The sequence below is a fragment of the Macrosteles quadrilineatus genome, unplaced genomic scaffold (genome assembly GCF_028750875.1).
Source record: "Macrosteles quadrilineatus isolate MER2022 unplaced genomic scaffold, UCM_ALF_1.0 Scaffold_2__2_contigs__length_208266976, whole genome shotgun sequence".
NCBI classification, from domain to species: Eukaryota; Metazoa; Arthropoda; class Insecta; order Hemiptera; family Cicadellidae; genus Macrosteles; species Macrosteles quadrilineatus.
The window spans coordinates 176,942,240-176,955,831 of record NW_026542595.1 but is presented as its reverse complement, the minus strand read 5'-3'; the positions used below and the strand labels follow the sequence as shown (position 1 = coordinate 176,955,831).

Genomic DNA, 13,592 nt, shown 5'->3' with positions numbered 1-13,592 from the left:
TTAGGATTACAGATCAAGAAAAGTTCAAGTGGAATATGGATTGGTCAATCAGCCTATACTAAACGTATATTAAAACGTTTTGGTATGAGTGACTCGAATTCCATTTCTACACCATGTGAAAGACCTGTAAACAATGGTCCAGTGGAGTCTGTCAGTGAAAAAGTTCCATATCGTGAAGCTGTTGGAAGCTTGATGCATTTAAGTTGTGTATCAAGACCTGATATTTCCTTTGCTGTGGGATTGGCTACGAGGAATATGGAACATCCTACTCAAGCGGATTGGTTGAGTGTCAAAAGGATATTTAGATATCTTCGAGGAACCATAAATGTTGGTATCTTGTACAAGTCCTCACCGTGCAGTAATCTGGATGTTTTCACTGATTCTGATTTTGCTGGAGAGGAAAGTACTCGGAAATCAACGTCTGGGTTTATCAGTTGTTATGCTGGAGGTCCAGTGAGCTGGCGAAGCGAGAAACAGCTTTCTGTAGCACTGTCTACAACAGAAGCCGAGTTTGTGGCTGCATGTGAAGGAGCTAAGGAAGCAATATGGCTCAAACGTCTGTTTGAAGAAATAAGTTGTCACTCACAATTGACACCTGTTCTAAAAATTGACAATGGCAGTGCTGTGAAACTCATAAAGAACCCTGAGTTTCATCGCAGAACGAAGCATATCGAAGTTAAGTATTACTTCGTCAGAGAAAAATTCTTGGAAGGACTTGTTGATGTTGAACATGTATCTACAACATATCAACTTGCCGACATCCTTACTAAACCTCTCAATCGAGTAAGGTTTACACAGCTTAAAGTAAACATTGGACTTTGTGACATTTAGTTTCAAAATTGTGAAGGGAGTATTGGAACATTGACAATTTTGCTTATGTACTGTTTAAATGTACATTGTCTCAAGATCATATGTTCTACTTTTTATATTAAGCTGTGTTCATGTTTATGTTTGTGTGATCAAAATAAAAGTGTGAATTCCTTTAGTTAATATATAAGTAATCAAGAGAAAGAATGCCTTGGACAAGTACGTATCAATAAAAATTCCCCGCGACTCCCAGCTTTCTAATGCTCGACGCTGTGATTTAAAACAAATGTGTAACTTACTTTTGAGACGATCCTCGTATATACAAAAACACCGAACTTTACACTAAAGAACTAATAGTTTATTTTGGGTACTCACCGTTCTGCACAACATACGTGGCCTGGGGAGTGTATAGGAACCTTGGAGGAGAAGGTTGTAGTGTGCCTATCACAGACAGTGTAGTGACCATCGGGGAGTGAACCTGGCGACACAAGTACATAGCTTAGCAACCTACTCGGACAAGAATCTGAGTGTAACCACCTTAAAATGTAAAACAGTATACACATATTAAGTCTTAGTCCAAACTGTTACTTTGGCGGTCCGCAACTGGGCCAAGCTATCCTTAAGTATAAAGTTTTTAATAAGTGTTAATGAATCATGTAAGCTTAGTCAGCAATAAAGCTTAAATCCCATTCAAGAGTCATCCTACACTCATCTTTTTGTTAAAATTTGCATCCTGGTGTGTCCAAGGGATATATGTTTTAATATCGGCTTCCGAAAAGTGTTCAGATAAAATTAGAATCATTAAAACCGAGGCCGGCTATGAGGGGTTCTACTGTATATGCTTGATAAAAATGGCTCAAAATCCCCATGAACAACGGATTACAGTTAAACACGATTTTAAGTACACAACAGAACCAATGTATTCACAGTGATGTGTTACACTAGTTTTAGAAACTCACTGTTTGGCTAGTGATGTAGTTGAAGGCACTGCAGCTATATCTGCCGGACTGAGCATTGGTCACATTGTGTAGGACTAGAGAATTGGTGGTCACCAGCGACGATGACTCTGCAATACACACATTTCATAAAACACTAGTAGCAAAATGACATATTATTACTGCTACTCAGAAATTATTTTAAGAATACTATAGAGTGTTTTGTTATTTTTAACAACAGTGGTATTTTGCAATTGAGAATTTTAAATGCTTTTAAGGAAAAGCAGTCCCAAATCCCCTAATTCTTGTGCATATTAAAGATGCCTCTATTGCACATAATTAGCAAAACAATCATTTGTAAGAGATTTTCCTAACTATGTTGTAGGATTAATGGGTTAATTTATAAGATACTATTAATGGATACAAAACATAAGGTTTTTAAACACGATGCAGATATGCTTTTGACCAATCAGCCATTTATTGATTGGCAGTTTGAGACTGGGGTCTTTTAACCCAAAGCAATTTAAAACCAATGTAATTTTACTCAGAATCTTGTTTGGAACCGTTAGGAAAACTGAACCCTTCTTTTTTAAGAAGTCATAATGTTTACACTGGATTGAATGTTTTAAAGGTCAAAAAATCATAAATGTGTACTAACAGACAATTTTGGAATACAGTAGATCAGTACATGTAAGAATAATAACAAGAAAAACCACAAAAAAAATCTCTAAAAAATTTTACACAGTAGTAAATTTTTAACCCACAGTAAAAAAAATTTTGAAATAACTTTACAATGTAATCTACATCTACATTAAAATATAATCTATATTAAAATAATAAAATCTACAGACCACAAATAAAGTTTTTTTTTTAGTTTTATTCAGAAAAAAACCAAGTTCAATAATGATAATACCTTGAAGTAATCAAATTAAAATGTAACGTAAGTTTCAAGCATACTGACCAGAGAGGAGCACATTGTTGAAGTAGTACTGTATAACAGCTGGAGGGTAACTGACAGGCGCAGGACAGTCGATGACTACACTGTTGCCCTCAGTGACGGTGAAGTACCGAGGAGACGCAGGCGGGAACTGTTTCAGCTCGGCCAACGTTAGTCTGCCGATGGTACTAGCCAGGGCAGAGGCTCCATACCAGGCTATACACTGTACAGATACATGGTTCAATGCAGGATATACCAGGAGGTGTTACAAACATAAAACAGATGACTAGACCCTCTTTCAGCCTTGGATCAACTGCCTCAGTTTGAGTAAAAATATAGGTTGGTTTACCCGCCCGGGATTTAAAAACTAGTAATTTTAATCGACCTTTTCTATGAATTTAGAGACTTTTCTGTTACTATACATACCATAGTAGCAACATAAAGGTTCCGTGTCAGTCTAGTTTTGTTAAGTACCAAAAGGGAAAAACACAGATGAAAATGAAAAGCAAATTATATCATTTGTTTTAAAACTAAATTTTAAAGCTGATACATAATATGTGTCTTTATAAATACAGTATAATTGAGCAGTGAGGTTTAGATTCAACTACAGTATGTGTGTTTTATTATAACAAATTTTTTTTATCAGCATTGTACGTGTTATTAAATTTGACAGAATAATACAATTACAATTTGATCAAGAGTGTTATTAAGTGTACCTTTATTTAACTTACTTGCTGTTTTCATAACAAATAGTTGATATTTCAACAGTCAAATGTACAGTTAATTCGTACAGGTGATAGGATCCATTCAAGTTTACAATTCTTTTATAAACAGCATATTTCATAAGAAAACATTCCATAACCAAGCATTGATACGCAGCTAGATATTTTTACTCCTGTAATAGCCTATCAGTAATACAGTCGAAATTGATCACCACTTACCATCTTTTACTGTCTTAAGAGTAAACAGTATAAGTGTAAATATATTATTACAAGTGTTATTTGACGTATTTTTTGTGCTTTCAGGTAATTTAATGACACATACGATGCTGATCAAGAACTTATTCTGTATTAATGGATCAAGAATAAAACCACAACACACCAAAAACAAACAATTTATAGAAATATTAAATACTATCAAACAATTTCCATTGCCTCTAACACATTCTAACAGTCCCACAAACAAGGTCCCACCGTTATTTGTGAACAGATGTTCTGACAGTCAACATGTGAAGGATTGACATAGTGTGGGACATCAGGACTAACAAGGAGTATTCCGGACTTGTCACATCAGGAATTTGATTTAGATTACTAATGGATTCGGGTTCTGAGCAGGTTAATTTATTTTGAAAAATGAAGAATAAAGTGGTTGGACAAGTGTCCATGTCCGTTTTAACTCGTTACAAGTTTGGGCCTCTGCCAGACAGTCGAGTAAGAACTGTCAATGTACTACAAACCTCACGAAACATATGTTCAAGAATTGGAATAATAGAACAATAAAATACCATAGTTTTACTACTGACTTTGAATCATGCAACTTGAATTCTCTTCCTATTGTAAAATATAAAGACTGTGTTCAAAATAAATAATAGAAACAAAATTTCGTCTACCCCAGCGATTAGTGTGGACGTACATGAACTAGACACAAAAAACAAGCTTCAAAATTTACAATGGGATGAGGAGTCTACTTGCGTTGCTTAGTCTATGATACCACTCCCGAAAGGCTACTTTAAAAGAAAATTTACTATTAAGTACTGTAAGATCAGTAAATTTTTTATCATCAAATGTTTTTGTAGAGCATTTTTAACTCTGCGTAAAACAAGATTTCTACATTACTTATCATGTAATCTTGGCACAATGAAGAGCATCTGACAAGTACTTCACTTATTGTTATCAAGTCCTCAGATAGTGCATTTATTTTAGTTTCTCAAGACTACCTCTAACAAAAAACTAGATTTGAAAATAAAACTTATTAATATTTAGTACTACTAGTGTAATACTGTTTGACAATAATAATCTTCTCTACAAAGCTAAGGAATTTTCTGTTTTCTTTACTAACGGATGAAATCTTGACCTGATGAAAGAAAATAACTCAAAATGTTAAAATATAGTGGTTATTTTTTGCAAAGGAAATTTTTTGTAAAATGACTACCTATAGCAGAACATAACCTAAGGTTACACACCCTGCACACCCTATACTCAAAATATCTTCATGTTGGAATTTTAGCAACCAAATTACTGATAAATATTTTAAGTTTTTATGACTAGACTAGAGCAACTAGGTATCTTGGCTCAATTTCCACTGGATTCTTGTCTTTGATAGTAGTTCATTCAACAAACTTAAATTTGATGTAATGCAAATTTGACTACAGCTTGTCCATATTGTGTCTGTTTCAATATCCAAAAGTCAATAATACAATCCAAAGGAATACCATAAGCAAGTATGAACATTATTTAGCAAATATCCCATCCCTCACCTGGTAGTCCCCTGCTTGTCGGTCGTCAATGACTTTGACAGTCCTCCTTGTAGATGACGGGTCAGCAGCGCTCTCCTCTGGCAGCAGCTTGCCGTTGTGTTTCCACCGGACATTCTCAGAGCCGACATTAAGCGAGCACTCAAAGTCCACATCGTCTCCGGGCGGAACAGCGATCGGCTCAGGGGACTTGACAAACCACAGCCCCACACCCTTGCCTACACTCTTGTCTGCAAACAAATACATTCTGTCAGGCAGCCACTACAATAAATGCAAGGACTTACAGATGTTGCGTAACAGTAACTAAAATTACAAATAAACAAGTTACATAAAGGTACTTCAGAAGTGAAAAATCTACCTTCCCAGAGCTAAGTTAAGACTGTAAGCAAATGATTTTCTACTTTACAACTGTAATGGGGCATGGGATGGGACACTGAAGCGGACATACAGTTAGCTAACAAAGAATCCAGGAACAAAGGGGCATTGCAAAGAGCCCACTGTAAACCAACAAACAAACCAGGAACAATAGAGAATTACTGGATATGCGATGTATACTTACAGACAAACCAAAAACTATAAATAATTGTAGAGTACACACTATAAACTTAAAAACAAACCAGGATAGATGGGACTTAGCAGAGGATATAATGTAAACTTGCAGATCAGGAACGATGGGACTTAGCAGAGGACACAATATAAACTTACAGATCAGGAACAATGGGACTTAGCAGAAGACACACTGTAAACTAACAGATCAGGAACGCTGGGACTTAGCAGAGGACACAATGTAAACTAACTGATCAGGAACGATGGGACTTAGCAGAGGACACAATGTAAACTTACAGACCAAGAACGATGGAACTTAGCAGAGGACACAGTGTAAACTTACAGATCAGGGCCAATGGGACTTAGAGGACACAATATAAACTTACAGAACAGGAACGATGGAGCATTGCGGAGACACACTGTGAACTTACAGACCAGGAACAATGGGACTTAGCAGAGAACACACTGTAAACTTACAAACAGACCAGGAATTATAGGACGTAGCAGAGGACACAATATAAACTTAAAGATCGAAACGATGGAACTTAGCAGAGGACACACTGTAACTCGCAAACAGACCAAGAACGATGGAGCATTGCAGAGTACCTAAACCTCTAAACTAAGGCACCATAAACTTAAAAATAAACCAGGAACGATGGGACATTGCTGAGTACACACTGCACCATATAATTACACAGCCTATCAAAACCAGGGTCAGAGGAACCCATTGTGGCCAAATTACAGTTATCACTGTGGTATGCATTGACACAGAGACAAAGAACTAGAGCACACCTTTGTCCTGCAATTATGACCTGTCAAGAGAAACCTGACTACAATAATTAATTCTCACTCTTATACACTATCATTAACTCATTTCTCTTTGGACACAAGTGATTTTTCTCTCGAATTTCAAACCAGTACTATATATATTTTGTACGATCATAATGAAGGATTAAATTAGGAGTGAAACTGATTTATTTTTCTTCGCCACCAATGTGAAAATTTGAACTGTAAGATCAATAGCCTGCCAACATAACTATTAAGAAATAAAATAACTATTATACCACAATTTCACATTCAACAAACCAAGTAGTGCTGTTAGTATAATGAAATCTAAAATTTAAATTATTAGCAGTAGGTCGTTTGACAAGTGTTAATTTAGTCCATTTTTGTCAAAGAACTAAGAAGAATTCTTTAATGAGTTTGTTCACATTAAATGTTTTTTCAACTAGTACAGAATGCTCATGAAAAACGTACACTATTCTGACTAAAACAGTTAACACTATTTTAGGGCAAAAAAATAGCATTTAGCCTAAGTTATATTAATTGGATAACTGCTCATTTAAGTGCTAGAGTAATAAGACTTAGAATTCTTTCAGAACCTTGTTGATTATGTTGTTGATTATATTCACTTTTGAGTTTTCATAAGGTTTGTGGCTGATGCACACTGCAACAAGGTCCGCTCACTCCAAATCAACCAATGCATTTTATGCACAGGGTAGATAAGTTTAAAAAGAAGTAACTTCCTCATGCAGTTAATGGAAAACAACACAACATAGTTTGATAAATGAACTTAAAACTTGATTTACCTGCATGCACCAGTATTGCAAGCTGGGACATGTACACTGCTATGTAGACACCAGTGTATCTAGAGGCATACATGGTCCTTCACTTCTTGAAAGCATTCCTGAAACCAAAAAATCAATTACTGATCAATATGTTATAACTGTGTGTAAGCGAGCGAACATGTGTTGCTCTAATTTCACTATAAATTTGAGTCCAAACGCCATAAAAAAAGTTATACATACACTTTTCCTAGGAAAATCTCAATCGCAAGAGCACAAATTAAGAGTTTAAACCGCCACTCTCGACTGTCACCCTGCTTTTGCCCATGAAGCCTCAACGTCTGCTTTATGTAGGTATGTCCCTCTGTAACATGATGCTGTCCATTGTTTTAACACTCACCCCTCACCACAACCCCCACCCTCTACTTCCACATGGGTGGCACTCTGCTCCATTCATTACATTCATTCATATCACAGATCTCTATGCTGGTACCACAGCCATGAGGTGGAAGTGATCAATTTGTAAAGAGAGTACAAATAGTATGGAAATGTATTACAATTCTGATTGTGCATAACATGTACTTAAGGTAGAAAATGTTATCAGTATACTATCTGATTAAGTTTACTTGGATTAGTAATTTTAAACCCACCACCTTTTGGCTAAAATTAACCTTTAATTAATGTACAATTACTACGTCACTCATGCTCTCATTAAAGATTTCCTTCATTGTAGACCGTCCACAGTATGGAAAAATGGACATTTGTTTGAAAAAGCTCAAGTTAGGCCTATATTCCTTATAAGTGGGAAGTGAGGGTTAGAGCGTGGGACTTAGGTCCCTGAGGTCCCGGGTTCAAATCCTGTCAAATCACCAATGGATTGTATCTAAGTAATAATGCCGCAACCAATAGGTCTAGCTTGAAGTTTTGTGTCAAAAACAATTACGGGCTTGTGCCTAGTATCCTTGGATAAAAACAATTCCTTACCGTATGTAAAGTTTATTTTTTATTTTTTAATGGTCCTTGTACAGCTAAACGATAGGTGGATGTAGTGCTCGCTACAATCAGAGGATTGCCAGTTCAAGCCTTTTAAAAGCCAGAAGATTTTTGATGGTTCGAAACTCGGCTCAGCTGTCCTGGATCATGGGCCTGGGTTAAGAACCACTTTATCTCAGTCAGTAACAACAATGCCATCTCATTCATTCAACACTAATCGGCCACTTTTCACCTTAAAATACACACCCTTGTGTGTTGGTAGAAATTTAATCTAATCTAATAAAAATTAGGTTTAGTAGGCGTGAATCTCATCAAATTCAACCTCCACATCACATTAGGTCACCCGATAGCAGTGATCTTCACTTCACACTTTTTTCGGTAATCGGTAGGATCCTCCAAATGACACTTTCGGGTTTCTTTTCCTCGGGTGACAAAAGAGCGGCGAGAAACAACGCCGTAACGTGAGATAAGCCGGCCCGACACAGGTGTGTCATTAACATACCGGGGGTGGAAACCGGCCACTGCCACTACATGCGGGGTGGGGGTGACTACCGTCAACCAAGCTTCCAAGGGATTTAAACTCGAGTACTGTACTTCTAACGTGGTAAATAATACCTTGTATGCTTCACTGGTTGACCCTATTTGGTTTGATGGTTTCATAAACCTCTAAGGAATGTACCCAAATAATTTTTTTTATTATTTAATATCTGATTATTTGTATACCCTATAAATAATAAAAAGAAATGCTTTCGTCCCACAACTCATGCATTGAAAACAGCTGTTGCAGTATGGCAAAAAGGGAAAAAATAATTTACTTGTAGCTGAAAAAAGGGACTAAAAGTTAGAGTTGTACAATCCAAGTTGTGACTTCGCATGGTAACGCTTCTGTATCATTAGCATAGTATTTAAATTACTTAGATAAGTAATCAATAAGAGTTGAATGGCGACTGTTGGATATTGACTTCATACAGAGCCATTGGAAACGTCATCAAGGAGAAATTCGTCGATGAGGTCATGTCTTAAATTCCCCTAATACTTTTTGTTGATTATTGATAACACTAGATTTTAGATTACTACAAAACGTTTTGGGGATTCAGTACGATAACCAGAGGGATTATATATTTTTAAATAATAAAATATGCATTACCTTAAATTCATTACAAAAAGAATGACGTAAAGAAATAATGATTTCAAAGTTGAATTATCTCGTTTTAGAAGGTTTTTAATCGGTGAAATCAATTTAAAAAAAACTGTATCAGCAATCTGACACATACTTTTTCCCATTAGCATGTCAATAACCGTAAATCTTTAAAAAATCAATCAATAACATCTGGAAAAGATTTACTCTAACCGCCCACAATGTCCACTAACTTTGGACATCCGGACTATCGCGCCAAGTAACCTAGGTTTTTCTGGGTCGTAAACAACCAGATTCTTTCCTCAGCCGTGGTCGTCGTTCACCTCTCTTATCTCATAGGATAATGGTTTGTTTTCATTCTTGGCTGGTAATTAGACAATCAATAACTGTGGACCAGAGCGTTAGTCAGAGGAGCTTCTGAACTGACGGCAACCATTAGTTGTTATACGGCTGTACGATGATTAACTGTCGCTGCGGTAATGGATTTCCAATCACAATTTCACTGACACGTTTATTTCGGTAGTAAATTAAATATCAAGAAAAATTGTTTTAAAATCATTAGTTACAAAAAATTGTTCTGACGATGTATTGTAGCAACACACAACCCTAACATTAGCCAATATTTTCATCAGTGCAAGCGTTTCAGGACTCTTGATTCTTGAAGTTTTTTACACTTTCGGTAAACTTAAGGATTCGTACACCAATCTGTAATGGTTAATGCTTAAACGTCACAATTCTGTGTTGTTGTGAAACAATTTAATTTTTGTCTACTTTCGTACCTATAATTTCGAGTGCATCCGACTAAATAGTTGAAAGAAAGTATTTCGTTACCGTCCAATATCCATATGTCTATGACCAAGCTACATGTTAAAATTTTCAATGTTTAAATAGTTGAATTTGCAGTACATTGCCACTTAAAAGGTGTGAAATGTATAATGAGCAATCAAACTGAAAAAGTGTTCTAAAAAATAAAACACTGGCGGACTGGCAGTTGTTCTTCGTGAGGGTCTTAAGTATTACTTTTGATATAAGGTTTTAAATGGACTTCAACGGTAAAACATACTTTCGCAGTTAGAAAACATACATACTACCCCTAAATAATAAATATACTGTATATCAATACGACATTTTGGCCCGAAAATACAATGTACGGTACATACAAACAATATAAACACTTACAGATGACGACGAGCGTCAAGGTAAATTTTGGTATGGGAATTAACAAGGTATTGGATACCAATACATAAATAACCTAATATGATTTTCTCATGACGGTCCAAATTTTCAGCTTACAATAAACACCGGTGACCAAAAGCAATCCGCGTAACCCCATACAGAATATTTAAATTCCATTTCCCACTGTCACGTCAATAAATCCCAGCTATTAATTAGGGCTCGGCCGGACTTGTAAGGAGGAGTATTTCCATACAAATGGCGTGTAAGAATCCCGGCGCGCGCCTGACAGATCCCATAAATACGTTAATTGCGCATTACCTCGTAACTTATGTGGATAGGTGGGAGTGTTCTGGGCTCGACAGCGGACAACTTACGATTTACATTGTTCACATAGTTTAACCCGCAGCTTTTGTGGAAAAAGTGCAACTTTCGGGTCTCCTAGGGATGTAGACAATAAGTTGCGATCAACACAGTTTACCCTGTAGGCCTAACTTAAGTTAAAGTTAATAAGTTTGGTCTGGTAGGTACTATAGTGCGTTCAGACAGCCGTGGCACCTGAGGGATTAGGAAGCCCCATGGGTTTTCATGGGGTGTCCTAATCCGTCAGGTGCCACGGCTGTCTGAACGGAGTATAAACCTTTCTGAACATTTTATATTTTCAGCGATTCATCTAATTTATAACGAAAATAAAGTTAAATAGACATTCGAGATTTGTGAGCGAAGAAAACACAAAATATGCACACAAAAAACGGTCGACTCAACCATTATAACTAAACTGCATGTTAACATTCTCGTGGCATTCAACAATGCCTTAGTCTACCAAATTTACTTATTTCCCCAAACAAAAGGGACAACAAATATTTCAAGTTATGGAAAGCAAAGAAATATTTTAGTATCCTATGAAAAATAATTTAGGCTTCTTATATGGTTTTATACCTATTTTACTTAATGACTTATGATAGTTTCAACTTAAGTTTATCAAGTAGCCTACATAGGTATAGGGATCGAGAAGTACACATCTTTTATCATTTTATATTTTAAGAGTAATATCCAACACGTTAACCCAATTAAAACAATTCCAAATGCCAAACAAAGTCTACAGACGATTTACATGAAGTAATTTCCACGAAATCAACCTCAACCTCGCTTCCAGTAACCCAAACAATAATTCAACACATGGTCGTGTGAATGTATCGTGTACGTGTGTTGTTTATGTACGTACATGTGTGTACAGTGCGGAGTGTACGTGTTTAATTGGCTACGTAGGACAAGGTTTGCGTTGGCTGTGTCTGACCCACCAGTCCATCAGATCAATTACATTGGGTGTTCCTCAAGGCTGTACACTCGCCGCTCAGCTATTTATGTTCCCACTTTCATATTACGATTCCATTCGATAGTGTCGGCATTAAAATTACGCCAGATTGTATTACATATGTTTATAAATATTCGTTTTAGAAACGTTATTTGAACGTTGTATAGAGGTTTGGAAAGTCATCGACAACGCAATGTACAAGACATTTGAATATTGACAACTAAAGTGTGTAAATTTTGGTTTATTCAGCCTAATAGCAAATTATTTCTACTTTGAGTTTAATTTTTACCAACTCAACTTTAACTTGAAAGAACGTTTCTGCGAAGATTAAAACGATCTTTCGATCATAAAGGTGTACAAATTTATAAAAGCATTTAACCTTACAGGTCCAAATTAACTTCAAATAAATCAATTTTCAACTAGCTCGTAATTATTTTACAGAAATTTTAAATTGACAGTATAGTTAGTTGTAAATTAGTTCTTTTAAAAATTTGTTCAATTGACCGATGTTTTCAAAGTCAACTTCCAACACATAATGGGGGTTCCTTACACCTCAGATTATAAAATCCAAAACCGTATGTGTAAACGGTCTATTTACAGGATGACTTCTAAACTGCCATTACCTCACTCTATGCCCATGAGGAGCTTCCTTTGACACACTCATTGAATCGCGGCAACTTTTATTGTGTTAACAGAATAATCTTAAAAAAGTAATACCGTACAACGTTTTTACGATTATTATGTTGAGGTTCCAAAAGTAATTTCTCAATATCAATTTGTCAGATTTTATAGATCATGGACCTACAACTTTTGAAAATTTACAACCACAGTAAACGTGTAGATTTTTCAGTGTAGGTGATCGGAATGCCAGATAATACCTTAGACCTATCTATCGCAACCTCGGCGAGTTCGGAGGTTCGGTGCCCACGTGTCGCACCTACTCGCTGCATCGCTGCACCTCTGCCGCTATTTACGGCAGGTATTATGGCCAAACGATGTGTCTGGTATTCGGACTGGTTTCGTTACGTTGACAGCTTTTCTTGGAATGCGATAAATTTTCAGTAGTTTAGCACCGTCCTATCAAAGCGCTTAATGATGCGGGCGAGGTTTAAATCTCGCAAGCGATGGAAGATTAACTTTTCTGCGCTCCGTACTTTCCACACAATCATTTATCGATACTTCTAAATCATGATTTTTATAGTTTACCCAAACTTCAAAAATTAGGGTAGAAATTAAGATATCAGTACTCCGAATTGCATGGTACGCCCAGTGGAAAATAATTGGAAGACCAAACTTGACCAAACACAACTTAAAACGACTTGCCCAACATGACGTAAATACTTATTAATTTTATTTGGATGGCAACTAACTCATTATGCGAATTTAAGCTGATGACTGCAGGGTGAGTGCAGATTGGAGTACGTGTCTTTGTTACTGACGAAGATCAGCTGTCTTTTAATGTTTCTTGAGCCAGGATCCTCAACGACCAAATTACAGCTCGGCTCAGTTTAGAGCTATCAAAAAGCTACGGAATTTATTCAAAGTTTAACGTGTGGCCCTCTTATCACCAGATGCTATTAAACAGCTTATAGGTCAGCTTATACAGCTTATAAGAGAATAAGTCAAAAGATAAGTTGCCACATAGTAAGATGGATAGGTTGATACCTCATTCTAAAAGTAATCGACGATGTTGCGTCAAGTCTGACGGTT

At 36.3% G+C, this 13,592-nt stretch overlaps 1 protein-coding gene across 4 annotated transcripts in view; it reads right to left on the bottom strand.

Moving 5' to 3' along the window:
- Positions 1-13,592, bottom strand: part of LOC128987841 (interference hedgehog-like) — a 104,643-nt gene that overhangs the window by 17,290 nt on the left and 73,761 nt on the right. For all 4 annotated transcript variants that reach the window (XM_054408879.1, XM_054408881.1, XM_054408880.1 and 1 more), the window contains 5 exons: positions 7,288-7,385; positions 5,156-5,382; positions 2,704-2,902; positions 1,767-1,873; positions 1,183-1,285 (listed from right to left, as the gene is read on the bottom strand). In XM_054408879.1, coding sequence (XP_054264854.1) covers positions 1,183-1,285; positions 1,767-1,873; positions 2,704-2,902; positions 5,156-5,382; positions 7,288-7,360 — 709 coding nt within the window. In that variant the 5' untranslated portion in view covers positions 7,361-7,385. The remainder of the gene's footprint in view (positions 1-1,182; positions 1,286-1,766; positions 1,874-2,703; positions 2,903-5,155; positions 5,383-7,287; positions 7,386-13,592) is intronic.